Raw genomic sequence first — 25,481 nt, forward strand, 5'->3', positions numbered from 1 at the left:
CCCGTTCTGGCTTTCGACTTGCTTTTTACACGGCAAGCCCTTTTTTGCCTGTCCCGTTTTTTGCTCCTGTTGTTCTCCTGCTAAGATCTGTTTTGATCTCGACCATGTCTGCTCTCCCGCCCCGAATAACAATCCATTTTTGATCTCGACCCTGACTCCCACCTGTCCAGTTTTTGCTCCCGTTTGTCTCCAGCTACGACCTGTTTTGATCCCGACCACGTCTCCTCTCCCGTCCCAGCTTTCAACCTCTTTTTGTCCCCGACTATGTCTTCTCTCTTATTTTGGCTTACGACTCACTTCCGACCCAGACCACGCCTTGCTCTCCTGTCCCGGCTACTGACCAGTTTTTCCGTCCCTGACACCGCCATTGCTCGTTAGGGAAGATCCATTTCCGTGTTCCCACCTGTCCCGTTTTTGCTCCCGTCCGTCTCTGGCTACGACCTGTTTTGCTCCCGACCACGTCTCCTCTCCCGTCCCGGCTTTCGACCTCTTTTTGTCCCCGACTACGTCTTCTCTCCTATTTTGGCTTACGGCTCACTTCCGACCCCGACCACGCCTTGCTCTCTCATCCCGGCTAACGACCCGTTTTTCCGTCCCCGACACCGCCATCACTCGCTAGGGAAGATCGACTTCCATGTTACCGCCTGTCCCGTTTTTGCTCCCGTTTGTCTCCGGCTACGACCCGTTTTGATCTCAACCACGTCTCCTCTCCCGTCCCGGCTTTCGACCTCTTTTTGTCCCCGACTACGTCTTCTCTCTTATTTTGGCTTACGACTCACTTCCGACCCAGACCACGCCTTGCTCTCCCTGTCCCGGCTACCGACCCGTTTTCTGCCCCTGACACTGCCATCGCTCGCTACGGAAGTTCCACTTCCGCGTTCGGAGCACAATCCGAGTACGAGAGCGACTTGCTTCCCGCGTCCAGCGAACACCGGATCGTGGGCCAGCCCTTTCCCTAAAGTTGTGAGAAAAGGTGTGAAAAAAAGCCAGAAAAAAAAAGAAGAGGAAAAAAGGAAAAAAGAAAAAGAAAAAAAGAGAACAAAGTAAAGAATAAAAACAATAAAAGAACAAGAAGCAAAAAATAAAAGAGAAAAAAGGAAAAATAACAAAAAAATTGCTTTGAATAGGAAAAAAATATTGTACAGTGAAACCATCTATTAATGTGTTCTGTTTATTTTTGGGTGAAAAAAGGAAGTAAATAAAACTATGCGGAAATGATGCATGTTCTTACAGTGCGATGTGAAATCCAGCTTTCATGACAGTACTCTTGGTCCCCGCCCAATTCCGTGGTGAGTTGTCCTGGGTCGATATAGGCATGGAGTTCGGTCACCGAACTCAGCATGACCACCTGCAAAGACATAAAACGTTTGAGAATATAAGAATTAACTATGCAATAATTCACTTTATGGTCAATGGTGTGCTCTCAACTACAGTAAAAAGTATTTGCCTCTTCCTATCAATCCTCTTCAAAAATTTCAGATCATCAAACTAACTTTTGTAATCACACAGAGACGACCCAAGGAAATAAAAAATGCACTTTTGAATAGTTAATGAAGTTATATACTATTTTTTTGCTGTTTAATTCCACTTATACTTAAAAATACTTGTCCTAAGTTTTGACCTCAGCCTTGAGTGCATTTCTTAAGAAGGGTGTCGTAAACCGCTTTTCTTTGGAATGTGTCTTTGGTTTCAGCCTATGCAGATAACGGTGACTTATCACCTCGCCTGGGGGGTTAGAATGTGTGTGTCGTGCCTCATTCTGTCTGGAGGGCGATGAAATAAACACAATGAGACTTTTTTAAAATAATTAAAAAAAAAGAAAGAAAAAAAACCACAGAAAAAAGAAGAAAAAGTTTGTGTTGCATTCAAATAATTTCCAATCACCCTTCTCCCAAGCTTCAAAGGACTATTGGGAAATTTGCATCGACGACGGCGCGGACCAATCAGCCAGAGGCTTGTTCGTGGGGCGTGAAGATTTCATCGCCATGTGTCATAAAAGTGGGCAACCCGGGAGCCCCCGTTGCTCTCTTTCTCCACACGATTGTAATTGGCAAGGAAGAAAGATCCGATGTGTTCAACTCTTTGATTTGGTTAAATAAAATAATACGTGGACTATACACAACTTCTCCGGCTTCTGGACATGCTCCAATTGTAAGGGATTACGCAAGACACGGGAAGTGTATTTGGATGGGAAATTTTGGCCCATTCTTCTTTGCAAAATTGTTACAAATCTGGCATTTTGGACGGTTTTCTAGCATGGTCACACCAAAGTATCTCAATTGGATCTAAATCCAGACTTCTCCTCGGCCACACCAGAACCTTCATTTTGTTTTTTTTAAACATTTAGAGATGGACCAGAACAGAAACAGGACCCAATTGCGTTATGTTTCTGACAAGTTTTCTTAAAGGAATGAGGAAGGGCTGCGCCCACGATCCGGTGTTCGCTAGGCGCGGGAGGCAAGTCGCTCTCGAACTCTGATTGTGATCCGAAACACGGAAGTGGACCTTCCGTAGCGAGCGATGGCGGTGTCAGGGACGGAAAAACTGGTCGGTAGCCGGGACTGGGAGAGCAAGACGTGGTCGGGGTCAGAAGCAAGTCAAAAGCCAGAATGGGAGAGTAGACGTAAAAGAGATCGTAAGCCGGGACGGGAGAATAGACGTGGTCAGGAGCAAAACAGGTCGTAGCCGGAGACAGACGGTAGCAAAAACGGGACAGGTGGGAGTCAGGGTCGAAAAAGGCTTGCCTAGTATTCCCTGATGTTCGCAGACGGACTGACAACAGGGGATTGACAGGACCGGGTTCAAACAGTGACAGGGAGCCAATCAAAAAATGCGGCGGTTGGCACAGCTGAGCCACATCAGTAATCATGACAGTATTGTATATTTTGCCAACTTAGCCAGGACTGGGAGAGCAAGACGTGGTCGGGGTCGGAAGTGAGTCATAGGCCAAAATAGGAGAGAAGACGTCGGGGGAAAAAAAGAGGCCGAAAGCCGGGACGGGCGAGCAGACGTGGTCAGGATCAAAACGGATCAAAGCCGGGGACAGGTGCGAGTCAGGGTCGAAAAAAGGCTTGCCTAGTATTCACTGAGGTTCGCAGACGGACTGACAACAGGGGACAAACAGGACTGGGTTCAAATACTGACAGAGGGCCAATCAAAACCCACGGCAGTTGGCGCCAAATGAGCGGGGACAGCTGAGTCACATCAGAAATCATGACAAGATTAATGTCCTGCTTCATGTCCTGCTTGAGTTTGAGGGCACCAACGGATGGCCAGATGTTTTCCTTCAGAATCTTCCGGTAAATACCAGAATTCATTAGAATAGAATAGAATATATCTTTATTGTCATTGTTACAAAATGGGTTGAACATATTGTGACAACGGAATTGGACGTGGCACTCCAGTTTCACATTCAACAGTGAGGATAAAAGAAAACAAAGAAGATATTCTCTCAACCACAGCAAGTTGTCCTAGTCCTGAGGTAGCAAAGCAGCCCCAGACCATCACACAGCCACCACCATACTTTACTGTAGGAATCATGTTCTTTTTGTCAAATGCTGTGCCATTTTACGCCAGGTTGGACACCTTCCAAAAAGCTTTTTTTGACTCATCAGTCCACAGAAAGGTTCTCCAAAATTCTTGAGGATAATCAAGATGCTTTTTGGCAAAACTGAGAAGACTTTTGGTGTTCTTTTGTAACAGCAGTGGTTTTCACATGGAAACTCTCCCATGGATGACTTTTTTGGCTGGTGTCTTTCTCGAAGAGGAGTCATGAACTGACCTTAACTACGGCCAGCTAGGCTTTCAGTTCCTTGGATGTTTTTAGAAGTTCCTTCGCAACCTCCTGGATGAGCCGTCATCGCAGTCCTGGAGTAATCTCAGTTAGTCGACTCCTGGGAAGGTTGGCCCCTGTTCCCAGTTTTTTTCCATGTGTGCATAATGCCCTGACAGTGGTTCGCTAGAGGACAACAGCCTTGGGAATGACTTTGAGACCTTTTCATGGCTGGTAGATTTCAACCCCTTTTTTTCGGATCTCTTCTGGAATTTCATTGGATTGCAGCATGTCAATCGTGCTCCTAAGATTTTACAACCTACTTTACTTTGTCGAACTGTTTCACAGTTTCATTATGATTTAGCAAGGGGATGACGAAATGTCCAATATAGGAAGTTGGATGAGTGACAGTAAAAGAATAGAAGAAGAAGCAGAAGAAGCAGAAGAAGCAGAAGAAGAAGCAGAAGAAGAAGAAGAAGCAGAAGAAGAAGAAGAAGAAGAAGCAGAAGAAGCAGAACAAGCAGAACAAGCAGAACAAGCAGAAGAAGAAGAAGCAGAAGAAGCAGAAGAAGAAGAAGCAGAAGCACAAGAAGCAGAAGCACAAGAAGCAGAAGCAAAAGAGGCAGAAGAAGAAGAGGCAGAAGAAGAAGAAGCAGAAGCAGAAGAAGCAGAAGCAGAAGAAGCAGAAGCAGAAGCAGAAGCAGAAGAAGAAGCAGAAGAAGAAGCAGAAGAAGAAGCAGAAGGAGAAGCAGAAGCAGGAGAAGAAGCAGAGGCAGAAGAAGAAGCAGAAGAAGAAGCAGAAGAAGAAGAAGAAGCAGAAGAAGCAGAAGAAGCAGAAGAAGAAGCAGAAGAAGAAGCAGAAGAAGAAGCAAAAGAAGCAAAAGAAGCAGAAGAAGCAGAAGCAGAAGAAGCAGAAGCAGAAGAAGCAGAAGCAAAAGAGGCAGAAGAAGAAGAAGCAGAAGCAGAAGAAGCAGAAGCAGAAGAAGAAGCAGAAGAAGAAGAAGAAGCAGAAGAAGAAGCAGGAGAAGAAGAAGAAGCAGAAGAAGAAGAAGAAGAAGAAGAAGCAGAAGAAGAAGCAGAAGAAGAAGAAGAAGCAGAAGAAGCAGAAGAAGAAGAAGAAGAAGCAGAAGAAGCAGAAGAAAGTAGCGTCCCACCTTCATCTTGAACTCATCCTTGTTGAATTTGAAGAGGAAGTCCGACAGGGTCCGCTGCAGCAATGTAGTGGGACGCAATACCAAAACCAAGTTCACGGTCTCTGGGAAGGAGCCCTGGAAAAAAATAGTATCATAATTCTTAGAGTTTATCCACAAAGTATTACTTCATTCATAATATTTTCTATGTATCCAAATGACATAAAGCCAGTTAACAGAAGTTGATGATTTGCAGGTCCTTCTTAAATTATAATCAGGGGTTTGTACACATTTTCAAGCACCTTCAAGGCAATTTTTTCATATTTTTCAAGTACCGTTGGGAATAGTGTTTTTTGTGGAGTCACAAATATATCTGTGATTTGCATATCCAATTTGTAGTTTTCTTTGTGCAATTATCAAGACATGATTATTAGATCTTGAGTAAATCGTGAACATATACAGTGCAGTTCAAAAATATCCCCTAGTTTTTATTATTACATGCCAGACAAGTCACCGGTAGATGGGGTAGATTCTCAGATAACAAAAGAAACATTCATAATGGGCACGCTGAGTGTGAGACAACCCCTAAACTTTGAATTCAAACCTCAGTATGCGTTGAAGACTGTGAAGCATGGTGCTGCAAGTATCATGGTCTGGGAATGTTTGTCCTGCTCTGGTGTTGGGGCTATTCATTGCATACCAGGGATCATGGATCAGTTTGTGTATGTGAAGATAGTTGAGGAGCAGTGTTCCCTCTAAGCTGCGCACTGCTCACACATTCTGAGCGCACAAGAAAAATCTAGCCAGCGCAGAAAAATGAGGGCTCAAAATTACTAATTAAGAAGCGACTTAAGTCAAAGTTACAGTGCATGAAGGTCAAAATACAGGGGTTCCCCCGGCGTTGTGTCCTAAATGCGGTATTTTGAAGTCGAGTCAAAGTAGAACGAAGTTGAGTAAAGTTAGTAGAGTTTGTCGAGAACCGGCTCCTTCGGCTCGGCTCACTCAAAGGAACCGGCTCTTTCGGGTCCTAAACGGCTCTTCAGGTTGTTTTTGCTTCTTTAATCCCAACATGACCAAATATTATATGAAGAACAAAATGAAAAAAAGTAACAGCTCGGAAAAAATAAACACAATGAGTCTTTTTTTAAAAGAATTTAAAAAAAGTCATCAGAGTCATCCAAAAGTAATTGAAAGTAATCAAGTTAAAGTAACCCTACCCAACCCTGTTTATCTTTCTCAACCTCGTGTCGACATTGCCTTTAAAAGACCGCGCTTAAAACACCTGCATTGTTTTTTCCCCGCATTTATTGCAATTCTGGACAAATTTGCTACAAAATTAATTTTGAGCCTGGATTTTGATGCACAGATTGACTTTCCTTTCGCACAGTTTAGAGGGAACATTGACCGCCACTACTACATTTATCATTTTGCAGAGAAGATCTAAATGTTACAACATACGTGAAAGACTGACAGACGAATCACAGTATCGGCAAGTGGAATTCATTAGAACGAATTCATTCCCAGCGGCATTATTCATTAACATGACAATGCAATTTCTGTCCCCCAGCATGCGAATGCAGACCCTTCCAGTACATCCCTGAAAACACTTGCTCAGTCCCAGTACACTCAAAGACACGATCAAAGGCAATTATAAATAAATGATAAGAAATTTAATCTTTTTTAAAAAAAAATTTTATCCTGCAAATGATGCTTGCAGTCTCCAGGGAGCAGGACGACCAAGTGCTAATCCACAAGCCCCAGGACCCCGACCCCCACCGTACCATCTTTGGGACAAAGGGGATTTGAACCAGGTCCAATTTCTGAACTGCCATAAAGAATAAATACAGGGTAAACACTTTAACCATTATTCTTTTACTATTTAAAAAAAAAATCCAATCAGATATCACTTTTGACTTATTATCCCTAGTTGTTACTATCTTATCTTACTAAAACTTGGTCAAAAGTTTGACTCCAACCACTGTAGTAGCATCCGGGAGACGTATCTTTCCCGACATGACAAGCTAAGACATACACCAGGGGTCAGGAACTCATTTCAACGGAGTGTGGGAACTCCTGTTTTAGAGCCAGAATTGACAAACTCATGTTATGATAACAGCTAATCACTCAGCCTTCCACTTTAACTTGCTTTTAATGCTCTCTCTCAATCCCAAACACAAACGCTTGATCAACGAACTACTGTTATGATAAGAGCTAATATATCAGTCTCCACTTGAACGTTCTTCCCTAAAAGAGGTTAACTACACTTTTTAGCCTTCATCTTTTCATCACACACACGCTTTCCTACCACCCACTTTTTAAAATATCACTAATATCACCGGTCTTCACTCGCAGGCATTTAGCAGAGAGGCCTCTATTTACTCGACTCCACTTCTTCCTGCTCCAGTGGCTCCGCCCCTGGCTGCTTATCCAATCAGAAGGCACTGGGCGGGTAGCGTCAGAGACAGAGGGCTATCAGGACCAGAATGGAAACAGGACCCACTCGTGTGACGTTTCTCACAAGTTTTTTTTAAGGGAGGGTTTTGCGCCCACGATCCGGGGATTGCTGTACGCAGGAAGCAGGTCGCTCTGACCGCAGAAGTGGGACTTCCGTGGCGAGCGATGGCGGGAACGGAAAAAACGGGTCAGTAGCCGGGATAGAAGAGCAAAAACATGGTCGGGATCGGAAACCAGTCGACAGCCAGGAGAGGAGAGTAGACGTGGTCGAGATCAAAAACGGATTGTTATTCAGGACGGGAGAGCAGACGTGGTCCGGATCAAACAGATCGTAGCGGGAGAAAAACAGGGGCAAAAACGCAGGACAGGCGAAAAAGGGCTTGCCGTGTAAAAACACAGATTCGCAGACGGACCGACAAAAGGGGACTGACAGGACAGAGTTTAAATACTGACAGGGAGCTAATCTGTCAACAAGCTGCAGCTGGCGCTACACGGGCGGGGCCAATTGGGTGCCATGGCAACTGTGACAAGGGCAGGATAAAGGAAGAGAGGCTTGGCTGCATCTGAGCCTAAAAAAAATTGTTGGATAAATCAAAATGCAGATAAAGATATCTACCAAATTCCCAAATATAATAATCGGTGGACTATTTATATACACAATGGCTTCCCCTCACGGGAGATGGAAAGACCTTCACTAGGGAAATTGCTACATACCCGTTAAATGACACAGAATCCTACCAAAATGAAATGGTTTGTGATCATGTAACTAACTGTAAATTTTCAGACAACAGAAAAAAAGCAGCATGCTCAAATTTAAAGGGACAGTATGTATTGTGTGACCACTAGATGTCGCTGTACCGTGTAGTGCAACCGAGAAACCGGCGTGAAAAAGTGACTCGGAGTAACTAAACTGCACCATTTTTTTAAGCATTTTTTAGCCAAGCCTTTTTCAGGGACTCGTAGCAGCAAGATGACGACAAATACGTCAGTTACCACTAGCATAGAGGGTAGACCCAATCGCGTAACGTTTTCTTAATAGTTTAATTGAAGGAATGAGGAAGGGTTCCGCCCACGATCCGGTGTTCGCTAGGCGCGGGAAGCAAGTCGTCCTCCGATTGTGATCCGAATACGGAAGTGGATCTTCGGGAGCAAGCGGTGACGAAAAAACGAGTCGGTAGCCGGGACTGGAAGAGCAAAGCGTGGTCGGGGTCGGAAGCGAGTCGTGAGACAAAACGGGAGAGTAGATGTAGTCGGGGACAAAAAGAGGTCGTAAGCCAGGACGGGAGAGCAGACGTGGTCAGGATCAAAAACGGGTCGGTAGCCAGGACTGGAAGAGCAAAGCGTGGTCGGGGTCGGAAGCGAGTCGTGAGACAAAACGGGAGAGTAGATGTAGTCGGGGACAAAAAGAGGTCGTAAGCCAGGACGGGAGAGCAGACGTGGTCAGGATCAAAAACGGGTCGGTAGCCGGGACTGGAAGAGCAAAGCGTGGTCGGGGTCGGAAGCGAGTCCTGAGAGAAAACGGGAGAGTAGATGTAGTCGGGGACAAAAAGAGGTCGTAAGCCAGGACGGGAGAGCAGACGTGGTCAGGATCAAAAACGGGTCGGTAGCCGGGACTGGAAGAGCAAAGCGTGGTCGGAAGCGAGTCGTGAGACAAAACGGGAGAGTAGATGTAGTCGGGGACAAAAAGAGGTCGTAAGCCAGGACGGGAGAGCAGACGTGGTCAGGATCAAAAACGGGTCGGTAGCCAGGACTGGAAGAGCAAAGCGTGGTCGGGGTCGGAAGCGAGTCGTGAGACAAAACGGGAGAGTAGATGTAGTCGGGGACAAAAAGAGGTCGTAAGCCAGGACGGGAGAGCAGACGTGGTCAGGATCAAAAACGGGTCGGTAGCCGGGACTGGAAGAGCAAAGCGTGGTCGGGGTCGGAAGCGAGTCCTGAGAGAAAACGGGAGAGTAGATGTAGTCGGGGACAAAAAGAGGTCGTAAGCCAGGACGGGAGAGCAGACGTGGTCAGGATCAAAAACGGGTCGGTAGCCGGGACTGGAAGAGCAAAGCGTGGTCGGAAGCGAGTCGTGAGACAAAACGGGAGAGTAGATGTAGTCGGGGACAAAAAGAGGTCGTAAGCCAGGACGGGAGAGCAGACGTGGTCAGGATCAAAAACGGGTCGGTAGCCGGGACTGGAAGAGCAAAGCGTGGTCGGGGTCGGAAGCGAGTCGTGAGACAAAACGGGAGAGTAGATGTAGTCGGGGACAAAAAGAGGTCGTAAGCCAGGACGGGAGAGCAGACGTGGTCAGGATCAAAAACGGGTCGGTAGCCGGGACTGGAAGAGCAAAGCGTGGTCGGGGTCGGAAGCGAGTCGTGAGACAAAACGGGAGAGTAGATGTAGTCGGGGACAAAAAGAGGTCGTAAGCCAGGACGGGAGAGCAGACGTGGTCAGGATCAAAAACGGGTCGGTAGCCGGGACTGGAAGAGCAAAGCGTGGTCGGGGTCGGAAGCGAGTCGTGAGCCAAAACGGGAGAGTAGATGTAGTCGGGGACAAAAAGAGGACGTAAGCCAGGACGGGAGAGCAGACGTGGTCAAAAACGGGTCGTAGACGGACGTAATGTTTCTGTAGTACTATTTCTATAGTATTTTGGTTTTCAGAATAAGTAAAATCATATATTAGGTCACAGGCCAAGAGAGGGCGATGGGCAACTGTGACAGTTCTATTTACTGTTATACATATTGTCATTACCGTAAATTCCGAACTACAAGCCGCTACTTTTTTCCCAAACGTTCAACCCTGCGGCTTATTCAGTGATGCGGCCAATTTATGTCATTTTTCTAACGGCCGCCAGCGGCGCTTGAGTACAAAAGGTGAGATTTAGACCGGTGGAATATATATGCGCCGAGGAAGACTGCAACTTGTGCACAAATTAAAATAGCTTAAACATACCCTCATCATGCAAAATGCAAAAAGAAAGGCACAGGACGCAGCACATGAGGAAGATGAGGGCGGTTTACCGTGATTTTTACAAGTACGGTACGTTTTTTTAACAGACCCGTTTACTGTGTTGCGAGCGTGTTGCTACCATTAACTGCCCTGTCACAGGCACCGTTTGGGATGAAAGTTATGTTATTATTATTAAAGCTTTGAAAACTCTCTCGGTGTACCGTCTTTCTTTGTAAGTATGTGTAACCATGTATAATTTGGAAATATACACTTTTTTCCTTGGATTACTTTCAACGGGACCCAGACTCTGCAGGTCTGCATTAAACCTTAAGTACCGGTATCATTTTCCGTTCATTTGGCCGGCTGTGATTTGTGGACTGTGAACTTTAATGAAGGACATTTAGTTTCAATTGCGGGACTTGAAGTCGGTTTTGGGTTAACTTTGTGTTTGTGTTACATTTTTCAATGTGGGCGCTTGCGGCTTATATACAGGTGCGGCTTGTGTAAGTACAAAATCGGTTTTCCTCTTAAAATGTGGTGGGTGCGGCTTATAATCAGGTGCGCTCTATAGTCCGGAGTTTACAGTATATTTTGACCATTTTCGCATATGTTTTCAGACATCATCGCAGTGTTTTTGTCTTTAAAGTGCACGAGTTATGGAGAAGAGCAGCTCGCTGTTTTCCTCAAAAATACAATAGAAATGAAAAAAATAAATAAAAGTAACCAGATTTGAGTGTATTAAATTGTAGCAAAAAAGTAGCAGTTTGAAGTCCAGAATTTACAGAACATAAATGAAAAAAGTCTACGGAATATTTTTTTGTTATTTTGATACCGCCGATTACGGCTTGCATTATATCCGAGATAAAATATTCGGATTTTCACCGTAATCAGCTCTATAATAATTATATTTTGCGTTATAAATACAACAAAATGATGATGGCCAAGTTGGCAAAATATACAATATACAATAAAATCATGAAAGTACTGTAATACTACAAAAATCCTACAGACATACAACAAAAAAATGTATCTTGCAGGGCAGAGGATCGTTGACGGACTGACAAAGGAAGAGTGAGCGCACTGAGCCTATATAGACGGAAAGCCAATCTGGCAACGAGCCGCAGCTGGCGCCACCAGGGCGGGGCCAATTGGGCGCCATGGCAACCGTCAAATCATTAAAGCACTGTATGACTACAAAAATACGACAGACATACAAAAAAATCTGCTATTGTAATACAGCAAAAATACTAAAGAATTTACTACTATGAAAATACTACAGAAAAGACTACTGCAGAAATAGTACAAAAATAAAACTACAGTAATACTACAAAACGATTGAACATCAACAAAAATTGGACTACAGAAATACTAACAAAATAAGAGCGAAAACCGGATCGTGGGCACAGCCCTTCCTCTCTCTTTCAATAAAACTTGTGGTAAACGTCACGCAAGTGGGTCCTGTTTCCGTTCCTGTCCTGACACAATACAAAAACGAATGAATGTAAAAGAATTAAAAATCGACCTGTCATATGAAGTATCTATATCACAACCGGGATATTGCACTTAAAACCTGAACTGAGTCAACATAAAAAAAAACCTTTCAAAGCACAATATTTTCAAAATAAAGTCAAAGTGTAAATACAGCAAACAATGTAAAACATTTAGAAAGACGAAAAAATAAAACAATTATTTTCTAATCAGCAATATCAAAACACTATCAATTTGCAATATTTCAGTTGAATTTTCTCAGACAGTCCTAGATACCAGCTGTTTACTTTTCGCGGTTTCGATACTCGGCAAACAACACACAGCAAATGCTATCCCGGGGGCGGGTTTCATAGGGCTCTGTGTGTGTATGACTGTGATTGGCTGGTGTATTCTTTCAATCAAAGAGCAGGGCAGGCGCACATGAGTCAATGTGTCCAACCAAAACAAACTGTGAAGCACAGCAATAGCTAGTATTCTGGACTGAGTTTGTCAGTCAGTCTGTGAACCTCAGTGAATGCTAAGCAAGCCTTTTTCGACTTTCTGACTCCCACCTGTCCCGTTTTTGCTCCTGTCTGTCTCTGGCTACGACCTGTTTTTGCTCCTGACCACAGTTTTCTAACAGCTCATTACATTTCAATCGGACTCTGAGGAAAATCAGGTGTAATTAGAAGAAATGCTGATCACCACCAGGTGCTCTGGGGATAGTTATTGGGTCCGGGAAGAGACTGATGCGGCAACGGGAGAGAAAAGTTCGGCCTACTGCTTTAGCTGTGTAACAAGCCACCCATGTGGAGCACCTTTTCTACAACAGTATCTCCGACCTGCCTGGTGTGTTCCTTATTCTTCATGATGCTCTCTGCGCTTTAAACAGACCTCTGAGACTATCACAGTGCCGGTGCATTCATACAGAAACTTGATTACACACAGGTGGATTCCATTTATCATCGTTAGCCTTTTAGATCAACATTGAATCATGAGAGATCCTCACTGAACTTCTGGACGGAGTTTGCCGGACTGAAAGTACAGGGGCTGAATAATTTTGCAAACCAATTTTTTCATTTTTTATTTAGTAAAAAAGTTTAAAATATCCTATAAAGTGTGTTCCACTTCATGATTGGGTCCCACTTATATGACCAGAGCACCTTCTCCACAACACTATCTCAGACCTGCCTGGTGTGTTCCTCGTTCACCGTGATGCTCTATGCGCTTTAAACAGACCTCTGAGACTACCACAATGCAGGTGCATTTATACAGAGACTTGATGACACACAGGTGGATTCCATTTATCATCGTTAGCCATTTAGATCAACATTGAATCATTCAAACTTCTGGAAGGAGTTTGCAGCACTGAAAGTACTTTTCTGTTTTTTATTGGTTAAAAAAAGTTTAAAATATCCAACAAAGTGTGTTCCACTTCAGAGCACTTTCTCCACAACACTATCTCAGACCTGCCTGGTGTGTTCCTCGTTCTACGTGATGCTCTCTGCACTTTAAACAGACCTCTGAGACTACCACAATGCAGGTGCATTTATACAGAGACTTGATGACACACAGGTGGATTCCATTTATCATCGTTAGCCATTTAGATCAACATTGAATCATTCAAACTTCTGGAAGGAGTTTGCAGCACTGAAAGTACTTTTCTGTTTTTTATTTGTTAAAAACGTTTAAAATATCCAACAAAGTGTGTTCCACTTCAGAGCACTTTCTCCACAAAACTATCTCAGACCTGCCTGGTGTGTTCCTCGTTCTCCGTGATGCTCTCTGCGCTTTAAACAGACCTCTGAGACTATCACAGTGCATTTACACAGAGACTTGATTACACACGTATGGATATCTTGATGTTTGAAGTCCGAAATGTGGCAAAATCTCAAAGTCCGAGGGGGCCAAATACTTTCGCAAACCACCGTTTTTATAGCATAGAGCTTCTTACCGCGATTCGAAGCAGGGTAGCTCTTACAGCGGCCCATCGGTCCAGTCTCCTGTCGATGACCAGAATGAATCCTAGTCCGGATGAGGCGATGCTGCGGGACAGAAAACCAGGTTTTTTGTCAACCTTCGATCAATTATCTCCAAATTTTCGTACAATTATCACCGATTGAGACCCCAGCCCCCAAAATTGTAAGACCGGCTCCATTTCTTGTGTACTCATCCCTTTCAAAGGAATCCATCCATCCATTATCCGCACCGCTTATCCTCAGTAGGGCCACGGGGGTACTGGAGCACATCCCAACTATTTTCAGGCAGTGGGCAGGGGACACCCTGAACTGGTTGCCAGCCAGTCTCAGGGCACACAGGGACAGACAATACAGGACAATTACCTTCCTTTTGGACTACTCTAGTCTAAAGACCACCTGCAAAAAAATAGGCTAGTTGGCTAGTTGGCTAAAGGTGTGCGAAGATATTCTGAGGACAGGATAGAACATAAAATGATGGACTCTTCCCAAGCCAAATGAGCTTGTCTGTATCCAGTCCTGTGGTCATTTTTCCGTGGTGCGGTTAGCATAGTCTAACATGTGAAAGGTACATCCATTATCTGCACTGCTTATCCACAGTAGGGTCACGGGGGTGCTGGAGCGCATCCCAACTATCTTCGGGCAGTGGGCAGTGGACACCCTGAGCTGGTTGCCAGCCAGTCCCAGGGACAGACAATTCAGGCCAATTAACCTGACATGCATGTTTTTGGAATGTGGGAGGAAACCGGAATGCCCGGGGAGAACATGCAAACCCCGCACAGGAAGGTCGGCAGCTGGATTTGAACCCATGACCTCAGAACTCGCACGCGTGCTAACCACTACGCCGCCACGCTCAAAGGAATCTCATCAAGATAATGCAAGTATCGGTACTGCGTAACCATGCGTACGGGGTGACAGTAGTTCGGGTAGACAAACGGGGATGAACAACACACCATTCTTAAACTACTGTTAAAATGATTGTAATCTAATAAGAATCACCCGGTCCCATTTTGAAAGGAGTACATGCAGACATTCATCTTAGCAACATGCTACCTGGCGGATGCAGCAGCAAGATATCTTCAATCCATCCCAACCTGGATACAAATCCAAATAATCCGCGTCATTCCGGTCCTCGGTCGGAAGTCGGAATACTCAAATCCAAGCCGAATATCCCGGCATCAAGTGTATCTATCCATTGATTCCGTTTCCATCCCGCATCGAACGAGAGAAGGGACTGTTCTCGTCCTTCAAGAGCATCCCCCTCCTCCTCCCGCAGCATCTCATCCTCAGCCAATGAGGAAGGAGCCCTGCGTGATACTGTTCTCCCGCGGCCAATCGACGCTCTCGGTGGTTGGGTCCAGACAGCGAGTGGGAGAAGGGAAGGGGATCCGGAGGGGATGGGGAGCAATAGCCGCAGGGGGGGGAAAACCGAAGCATAGAAAGGCGACAAAGGGAAAGGACACGGTTGAGTATTTTGTAAGCGTTCATGTAGCTTCCGTGGTTATTGTTTTTTCTACTCATAATTATCTTAATAGTTATTCCCTTCCTCTTTAAATCAACCCTCATTTCTATTTTTAAACAGTGACGTCATCCCTCAGGCAGCACCCTTGTTTGCTGCCATCTGTTGGTGTTAAATGGTATTCCTGGCCAGGCTTGGGTAGGGTTACTTTAACTTAATTACTTTCAATGACTTTTGGATTACTCCAATACCAAATATGCTAATAAAAGACCAAAAAACTAAATATGAATCAAATGATGACTCACAACACGTGGTAAGCTTTCTCTCCTGGCTTTGATCTCTGGCAAAACCAGGGTTGGGTAGGGTTACTTTAACTGGATTACTTTCAATGACTTTTGGATGACTCCAATACCAAATATGCTAATAAAAGACAAAAGAAACTAAATATGAATCAAATGATGACTCACAACACGTAGTAAGCTTTCTCTCCTGGCTTTGATCTCTTTGATCTCCGGCAAAACCAGGGTTGGGTAGGGTTACTTTAACTTGATTACTTTCAATGACTTTTGGATTACTCCAATACCAAATATGCTAATAATTGACCAAAGAAACTAAATATGAATAAAATGATGACTCACAACACGTGGTAAGCTTTCTCTCCTGGCTTTGATCTCCGGCAAAACCAGGTTTGGGTAGGGTTACTTTAACTTGATTACTTTCAATGACTTTTGGATTACTCCAATACCAAATATGCTAATAATTGACCAAATAAACTAAATATGAATCAAATGATGACTCACAACACGTGGTAAGCTTTCTCTCCTGGCTTTGATCTCTTTGATCTCCGGCAAAACCAGGGTTGGGTAGGGTTACTTTAACTGGATTACTTTCAATGACTTTTGGATTACTCCAATACCAAATATGCTAATAAAAGACAAAAGAAACTAAATATGAATCAAATGATGACTCACAACACGTAGTAAGCTTTCTCTCCTGGCTTTGATCTCTTTGATCTCCGGCAAAACCAGGGTTGGGTAGGGTTACTTTAACCTGATTACTTTCAATGACTTTTGGATTACTCCAATACCAAATATGCTAAGAAAAGACCAAAGAAACTAAATATGAATCAAATGATGACTCACAACACGTGGTAAGCTTTCTCTCCTGGCTTTGATCTCTTTGATCTCCGGCAAAACCAGAGTTGGGTAGGGTTACTTTAACTGGATTACTTTTAATGACTTTTGGATTACTCCAATACCAAATATGCTAATAAAAGACCAAAGAAACTAAATATGAATCAAATGATGACTCACAACACGTGGTAAGCTTTCTCTCCTGGCTTTGATCTCTTTGATCTCCGGCAAAACCAGGGTTGGGTAGGGTTACTTTAACTGGATTACTTTCAATGACTTTTGGATGACTCCAATACCATATATGCTAATAAAGGACAAAGGAAACTCAATATGAATCAAATGATGACTCACAACACGTGGTAAGCTTTCTCTCCTGGCTTTGATCTCTTTGATCTCCGGCAAAACCAGGGTTGGGTAGGGTTACTTGAACTGGATTACTTTCAATGACTTTTGGATTACTCCAAGACCAAATATGCTAATAAAAGACCAAAGAAACTCAATATGAATCAAATGATGACTCACAACACGTGGTAAGCTTTCTCTCCTGGCTTTGATCTCTTTGATCTCCGGCAAAACGAACATCAAATAAAGCCTGAACAAAATTTTGTGATTTTATTCATAATTAGTTTCTTTTGTCTTTTATTAGCATATTTATTATTGTATTGGAGTAATCCAAAGTCATTAAAAGTAATCCATTTAAAGTAACCCTACCCAACCCTGTTCCTGGCAACATAGAAACTGACCTGGGCACGGCGGTGAGGTAGTGGAGGACATTTTTGATCTCGTCTTCTTCAAGTAGGCTGAAAGTTGGGAACTCTGGGAAGATTATGATGGGGCTCCCGTCCATCCCGCGGCCCCCTTGGTGAGAAGAGGGTGGAATCAGTCAGAGTTGCATGCTGAATGAACCACAGAGACCAAAGGCGTTGTGTTTCTCGTCTTGGTTGGACAGAAACCTGGGAAATAAGCATTTTTAAATGTTGGCCTGGAGGGGGTTGGGCGCCATCAGGCTGTACTTGCCCAAGACACACCACAGGGAACGGAGCCCCTACCATTTGTGTGGATTAAATAGGTATAAGTAGAAAAGAGGGCAAGAGAGAGAGATACAGAAAGAAAAAAATGAGAGACTGAAGGGAAAGACAGAAAAAGGGAAAGAGAAACGGATAAAAAGAAGGAGTAATTTGAGAGAAAGTATGAGGAAAAAGAGAGAGACCATAAAGATAAAGAGCAAAAGAGAGGAAAAAAGAGAACGATAGAGAAAGAGACCTAGAAAAGACACATAAAAAAGAGAGGAGAGAGAAAGACAGAAAGACAAATCGGAAAAAAAGAAATAGTTCAAAAGAAAGAGAGGAGAGAAAACAGAAAAGAGGGTAGAGAGAAAGATAAAGGATACATGGAAAATGAGAGCAGGAAAGAGAGAGAACTGAGAAAGAAAGAAAAATAAATGTAAAGAGAAAAGGAGAAAGAGAGAAAACAGAGAAAAAAATAAAAAGAGAAAGAGCGAGAGAGAGAGAGAGAGAGAGCAAGAGAGAGAGAGAGAGTGGGAGAGAGAGAGAGAAAGAGAGAGAGAGAGAGAAAATAGGTGTAAGTGGAAAAAAAGGCAAGAGAGAGAAAGAGACAGTTAGAAAGGAGGAGAGAGTAAAGAAAAAGGGAAGGAGAAACAGAAAAACAGATAAAAAGAAACAGAGGGAGTAAATTCGAGAGAAAGTATTAGGAAAAAGAGAGAGAAGAAGAGGTGGTGAGAGAGACCATAAAGATAAAGAGCAAAAGAGAGGAAAAAAGAGAACGATAGAGAAAGAGACCTAGAAAAGACACATAAAAAAAGAGAGGAGAGAGAAAGACAGAAAGACAATTCGGAAAAAAAGAAGTAGTTCAAAAGAAAGAGAGGAGAGAAAACAGAAAAGAGGGTAGAGAGAAAGAGACAGTAAGAAAGAATGACAGAGTGAAGAAAAAGACAGAAAAAGTGAAGGAGAAACAGAAAAACAGATAAAAAGGAGTAAATTACCAAGAAAGTATGAGGAAAAAGGGAGAGAAGATGTAGTGAGAGAGAGGGAAAAAAGAGAATGATAGAGATAAAAGATACATAAAAAAGAGAGGAGCGAGAGAAAAACAGAAAAACAAATCGGGAAAAATAGAAATAGTTAAAAATAAAGAGGAGAGAAAACAGAAAAGGGTGGTGAGAAAGATAGAGAAAAGATAAATGGAAAATGGGAGCAGGAAAGAGAGAGAGCATTAGAAAGAAAGAAAAAGAAATATAAAGAGAAAAGGAGAAAGACAGAAGACAACAGAGAGAAAAAATAAAAAGAGAGGGGTGAGAGTGAGAGAAGGATGGTAAGAAGAAGAAAGAAATCCAGCTCCAGTTCCTTTGGCGAGATCCAGTCCACATATGTATAACCGCAGCACAATTTTCTCTTGTGCTTCTCTCCGCCTTGTCTCGGTCGGTGAGCCTCAACTGGCCCGTGGGCCGCACGTTGGACACCGCCACATAGATATACTCTGTCTCTCCTGGTGGCTCACGTTGCAAAGGCAAATAATCCCCAACATAAATGATTCACATTGCCGTGGCAACCCCATACACAACCTAATTCTTTGACTCCTGTGCTCCCTTCGAGTGCAAAAAGAAAGAAAACAAACCAACCTGGTAGAGTGGCAAACTGCTTTTGGAGTTCCGTGCCGATTTGCGCCGCACACAGGGGGAAATCGGTTGCCTGAGAGATCTTATCTGGGAAGAGACACGAGTACAATTTTTCCATTACTATATTTGACATTAGATGTAACACTAGTGTTGTAGATAGTGTACGCTATTAACTCATTCAGTGCCGGACGTTTCTCTCAAAAGGGAAGTGCTGGAGGCAGACATTTTTTTGCCATTTGGACTCATTTTTGAAGGACTACAGAAATTTTTATTCCGTAGCTATGGAAACCGGAATTTCAACTTTTATTTGGGTGTTTTTTTTCTTTTTTTCTGAATTAGTGATACCTCCGATATCTAAACAATGCTATCTTTAAACACCAGGGCACTTTGCTAGCAAAATAGCATTTTATTGCAACAATACTGAAGCCCTGATGTTTCCGGTGACCTGGTCACCATGACGATTGCGTTCCTGCGGATGTGCACGAAACGTCATCCCTCTGTTCCCCGTCGATGACAGGGTCTTCCTGCCACAAGCCAGAGACAGGACCCAATAGCATTCGTTTTGACTCAGTTTTATTGAGAAACAGAGCAGTGCTTGCTTCCACGATCCGATGATCGTCGGACACGGGTAGCTGATGGCGGGAACGCGGAAGTGGCACTTCCGTGACGAGCGAGGGTAGTCGTAGGCGGCGGGAAAACAGGTCACTAGCAGGGACGGAGGAGCAAGGGCAGTAACGAGTCCAGAAAAGAGGTCGGCAGCAGGTATCAGGCAGGAAACAGGGCAAAACAGGTCGATGGCCGGGACGGAGGAGCAAAAGCAGAACGGGGCCAGAAAAAGGTAGGCAACAGGTATCAGGCAGGAAACAGGGCAAAACATGTAGATGGCCGGGACAGAATAGCAAAAGCAGAAACGGGTCCAGAAACAGGTCGGCAACAGGTATCAGGCAGGAAAAAGGGCAAAACATGTTGATGGTCGTAATGAGGGAGCAAGCCAGAAACGGGTCCAGAAACAGGCCGGCAACAGGTATCAGACAGGAAACAGGGCAAAACATGTCGACGGTCGGGACGGAGGAGCAAAAGCGGAAACGGGTCCAGAAAAAGGTCGGCAGCAGGTATCAGGCAGGAAACAGGGGAAAACAGGTCGACGGTCGGGACGGAGGAGCAAAAGCGGAAACGGGTCCAGAAAAAGGTCGGCAGCAGGTATCAGGCAGAAAACAGGGCAAAACAGGTCGATGGTCTGGACGGAGGAGCAAGCCAGAAACGGGTCCAGAAACAGGTCGGCAACAGGTATCAGGCAGGAAACAGGGCAAAACATGTCAATGGCCGGGACGGAGGAGCAAAAGCGGAAACGGGTCCAGACAAAGGTCGGCAGCAGGTATCAGGCAGGAAACAGGGCAAAACATGTCGATGGTCTGGACGGAGGAACAAGCCAGAAACAGGTATCAGGCAGGAAACAGGGCAAAACAAGTCGATGGTCGGGACGGAGGAGCAAAAGCGGAAACGGGTCCAGAAAAAGGTCGGCAGCAGGTATCAGGCAGGAAACAGGGCAAAACATGACGATGGTCGGGACGGAGGAGCAAGCCAGAAACGGGTCCAGAAACAGGTTTGCAACAGGTATCAGGCAGGAAACAGGGCAAAACATGTCGATGGTCGGAACGGAGGAGCAAAAGCGGAAACGGGTCCAGAAACAGGTCGGCAACAGGTATCAGGCAGGAAAAAGGGCAAAACATGTTGATGGTCGTAATGAGGGAGCAAGCCAGAAACGGGTCCAGAAACAGGCCGGCAACAGGTATCAGACAGGAAACAGGGCAAAACATGTCGACGGTCGGGACGGAGGAGCAAAAGCGGAAACGGGTCCAGAAAAAGGTCGGCAGCAGGTATCAGGCAGGAAACAGGGCAAAACAAGTCGATGGTCGGGACGGAGGAGCAAAAGCGGAAACGGGTCCAGAAAAAGGTCGGCAGCAGGTATCAGGCAGAAAACAGGGCAAAACAGGTCGATGGTCGGGACGGAGGAGCAACCCAGAAACGGGTCCAGAAACAGGTCGGCAACAGGTATCAGGCAGGAAACAGGGCAAAACAAGTCGATGGTCGGGACGGAGGATCAAAAGCGGAAACGGGTCCTGAAAAAGGTCGGCAACAGGTATCAGGCAGGAAACAGGGCAAAACAAGTCGATGGTCGGGACGGAGGAGCAAGCCAGAAACGGGTCCAGAAACAGGTTTGCAACAGGTATCAGGCAGGAAACAGGGCAAAACATGTCGATGGTCGGACGGAGGAGCAAGCCAGAAACAGGTCCCAAAACAGGATTATGTCTGTTAGTACAGAGCTTGCCGAGCTGAAAGCATAGGTTCGCAGACGGTCTGACCGCTTCCTCTTGGAAGACGGGGGTTTAAAAGGACTTTAACAGCCAATCAGCTTCTGTGGCTGTTGGCGCCAACAGGGCAGTCGCTGGTGCCCCGAATCAGCAATCACGACACTTCCTTAACTTTTTGGAAAGAAACATTCCTCTAATTACTTATTCATACCTTCGCTTTTCTCACCACGCTGCTTTACTGCGCCTACTCTCAATCGCAGGATACAGGAAGCAACGCTAAAAAAACAGGGCTTCCTCAATGTGTGCCCAAAGATCTAATAATAGCTACTCCTGAAAACTAATGGTGAATTTTCACACTGATATCATTCCCAAAGGCTTGATACTCACCGATGAGCTGCACAAGAACACTCCTGTTCAGTCCATTGGCACCATCTCAGTTGTATTTGAGAGGGATCACATCTCATTTTATTGTCATTTGGTTGGTTTTAATTCCTTCACCCTACCCAAAAAAGTTTGTGACAAGGGAAAAGTTGAAAAAAGTAATGCAGTGGTTTATTTGAAGGAGTCAATGATTGTGAAATACAAAAATGGAGTACAAATGCTGCTCAAACGTACAGCAAATTGTTTAAAAATGTTCTATTTTTCTATCTTTTTACCAGTATATGATGATGTATTATCTACATATTTTAACAATTACCATTTTTAGGGACACGTTGTACTAATACTTTGAATTCTTTTAGCATGTGGCTATTTTAAAGCAGTTTTAGAAGGTCACTTAGATGTCAGGACCAGAACGGAAACAGGACCCAATTGCATGACGTTTACCACAAGTTTTATTGAAACAAAGAGGAAGGGTTGCGCCCACGATCCGGTGTTCGCTGGACGCGGGAAGCAAGTCGCTCTTGTACTGGATCTTCCGTAGCGAGCGAGCCGGGACAGGGAGAGCAAAGCGTGGTCGGGGTCAGAAACGAGTCATAAGCCAGAACGGGAGAGTAAACCTAGTCTGGGACAAAAGGAGGTCGTACGCCGGGACGGGAGAGCAGACGTGGTCAGGGTCAAAACAGGTCGTAGCTGGAGACAAATGGGAGCAAAAACGGGACAGGTGGGAACACGGAAGTGGATTTTCCCTAGCAAGCGATGGCGGTGTCAGGGGCTGAAAACTGGTCGGTAGCCGGGACTGGGAGAGCAAGGCGTGGTCTGGGTTGGAAGTGAGTCGTAAGCCAAAATAAGAGAGAAGACGTAGTCGGGGACGAAAAGAGGTCGAAAGCCGGGACGGGAGAGGAGACGTGGTCGGGATGAAAACAGGTCGTAGCCGGAGACAAACGGGAGCAAAAACGGGACAGGTGGGAGTCAAGGTCGAGATCAAAAACGAATTGTTACACGGGACGGGAGAGCAGACATGGTCGAGATCAAAACAGATCTTAGCAGGAGAACAACAGGAGCAAAAAACGGGACAGGCAAAAAAGGGCTAGCCGTGTAAAAAGCAAGTCGAAAGCCAGAACGGGAGAGTACAAGAGATCGTAAACTGGGACGAGAGAATAGACGTGGTCAGGATCAAAACGGGTCATAGCTGGAGACAAACGGGAGCAAAAACCTGGACAGGTGGGAGTCAAAGTCGAGATCAAAAACGGATTGTTACACGGGACGGGAGAGCAGACATGGTCGAGATCAAAACAGATCGTAGCAGGAGAACAACAGGAGCAAAAAACGGGACAGGCAAAAAAGGGCTTGCCGTGTAAAAAGCAAGTCGAAAGCCAGAACGGGAAAGTACAAGAGATCGTAAACTGGGACGAGAGAATAGACGTGGTCAGGATCAAAACGGGTCATAGCTGGAGACAAACGGGAGCAAAAACCTGGACAGGTGGGTGTCAAAGTCGAGATCAAAAACGGATTGTTACACGGGACGGGAGAGCAGACATGGTCGAGATCAAAACAGATCGTAGCAGGAGAACAACAGGAGCAAAAAACGGGACAGGCAAAAAAGGGCTTGCCGTGTAAAAAGCAAGTCGAAAGCCAGAACGGGAGAGTACAAGAGATCGTAAACTGGGACGAGAGAATAGACGTGGTCAGGATCAAAACGGGTCATAGCTGGAGACAAACGGGAGCAAAAACCTGGACAGGTGGGTGTCAAAGTCGAGATCAAAAACAGATTGTTACACGGGACGGGAGAGCAGACATGGTCGAGATCAAAACAGATCGTAGCAGGAGAACAACAGGAGCAAAAAACGGGACAGGCAAAAAAGGGCTTGCCGTGTAAAAAGCAAGTCGAAAGCCAGAACGGGAGAGTACAAGAGATCGTAAACTGGGACGAGAGAATAGACGTGGTCAGGATCAAAACGGGTCATAGCTGGAGACAAACGGGAGCAAAAACCTGGACAGGTGGGAGTCAGGGTCGAAAAAGGCTTGCCTAGTTTACACTGAGGTTCGTAGACGGACTGACAACAGGGGACTGACAGGACTGGGTTCAAATAGTGACAGGGAGCCAATCAGAACCCGTGGCCGTTGGCGCCAAATGAGCAAGCACAGGTAAATCACATCGGTAATCATGACATTAGATGCAATGTAAGCTTCTTTGTTCCTTTATCTTCTTGGTTTTCTTTATCCTCACCCGATAAATGTGAGACTGGAGTGCCACGCCCAATTTCGTTGTCACAATACGTTCAACCCATGTTTTGTAACAATGACCATAAAGGTACATTCTATTCTTCTATTCTATTCTATTCTATTCTTATTTATACGGTACTTGAGGGTCTTTTGGGTTTTGATGGTCATTTTGTTTTTCGTGACCCATTCTTTCAATAAATCGGGAAAAAAATTGATTTTTTTCCTGGTTTAGGGTTGCAGCTTGTCTTAGGGTATTCAGTCCTTTGGTCCGAGGACTTGGTCCCTGCACCAAAATGGTCTATTGTTTCATTTAATGCAGTTCATCTCATCTCATCTCATTAGCTGCACCGCTTATCCTCAGTAGGGTCGCGGGGGTGCTGGAGCCCATCCCAGCAAACATCGGGCAGTGGGCAGGGGACACCCTGAACTGGTCGCCAGCCAATCGCAGGGCACACAGGGACAGACAACTCACTCGCTCATTCACACCTAGGGACAATTTGGACCGGCCAATCCACCTGAAATGCATGTTTTTGGAATGTGGGAGGAAACCGGAGTGCCCGGAAGAAACCCACGCAAGCACGGGGAGAACATACAAACTCCGCACAGGAAGTCCGGTAGCTGGATTTGAACCCACACCGGAGGTTCCCAAGTCCTCAGAACTGTGCCGCACACGCACTAACCACTGCCCCACCGTGCTGCCCTAATGCAGTTCATATTGCGTCAAAAAAGTAATGTTCTTCACCATGTGGGATCCCTTTTTTCGGCCTCTATAAAAAGAACGTGACGCAGAATACAAACCTGGAAACGGTGGGAAATACGACATCATGGAGACGTGGCAAAGCCTCAGGTCCACTTGGCAGATTTCAAGCCACCGCAAGCATTCCAGCCAAAACCCAGAAGCCTTTCATTTGACCAAAAACAACCACTCGGCTATAATTATCTGCTTCGAAGATCAGAGTGGAACAAATGTCTACAATGAAGAGCAGCAGAGGTTGTTTTTTTTATCAAATGTGTAAAATAAAAGACCTTTTATGCATACACTTATAGTAACTGCTAGTTTAGCTTGTTTGCCGGACTAAGATGTACCGTATTTTCCGCACTATAAGGCGCACCTAAAAGCCTTAATTTTTTTCAAAAGCTGACCATGCGCCTTATAATACAATGCGCCTTATTTATGGATCAACATTAAGTTTTCCAACTAACTTGCAGCCGCCGACTCGATTTTCCCCCGAACGCCAAGTAGTCCGCGGTGTATGCTGGGATTTATTTACCGGCGTTTCATTGGCTAACCAATGTGTCAATCATCATTTGAATCGATCACTATTGGCTAAAGTTATTCGGAGGTCAAGGGGCGGATCCTTTTTATCATTTACAGGCTGGCATTGGCTTGAACTGTAAAACAAAGCCTGCAATTGGCCGAAAAAGATGTGTCAATCATCAGTTGAATCGATCACTATTGGCTAATGTTATTCGGAGGTAAAGGGGGCAGATCCTTTTTATCATTTACAGGCTGGCATAGGCTAAAGGGGCAAAACAAAGCCTGCAATTGGCCGAAAACGATGAATGTGAATAGCAAGTTGGGTTGACGGCATAGAGAAAACAGTATTTTACTAT

At 44.9% G+C, this 25,481-nt stretch overlaps 1 protein-coding gene across 6 annotated transcripts in view; it reads right to left on the bottom strand.

The window, feature by feature from the left end:
* mcf2la (mcf.2 cell line derived transforming sequence-like a) overlaps window positions 1-25,481 on the bottom strand; it is a 126,646-nt gene that overhangs the window by 49,807 nt on the left and 51,358 nt on the right. For 5 of the 6 annotated variants that reach the window (XM_088330492.1, XM_088330493.1, XM_088330491.1 and 2 more), the window contains 5 exons: window positions 18,955-19,038; window positions 17,063-17,177; window positions 13,706-13,796; window positions 4,927-5,040; window positions 1,232-1,348 (listed from right to left, as the gene is read on the bottom strand). In XM_088330492.1, coding sequence (XP_088186618.1) covers window positions 1,232-1,348; window positions 4,927-5,040; window positions 13,706-13,796; window positions 17,063-17,177; window positions 18,955-19,038 — 521 coding nt within the window. Of the gene's footprint in view, window positions 1-1,231; window positions 1,361-4,926; window positions 5,041-13,705; window positions 13,797-17,062; window positions 17,178-18,954; window positions 19,039-25,481 lie in introns of those variants that run through there. The other variant, XM_088330494.1, reaches the window with a different exon arrangement.

This window comes from Urocampus carinirostris, chromosome 3, assembly GCF_059441175.1.
Source record: "Urocampus carinirostris isolate Australia breed hairy pipefish chromosome 3, RoL_Ucar_1.0, whole genome shotgun sequence".
Taxonomy (NCBI): Eukaryota; Metazoa; Chordata; class Actinopteri; order Syngnathiformes; family Syngnathidae; genus Urocampus; species Urocampus carinirostris.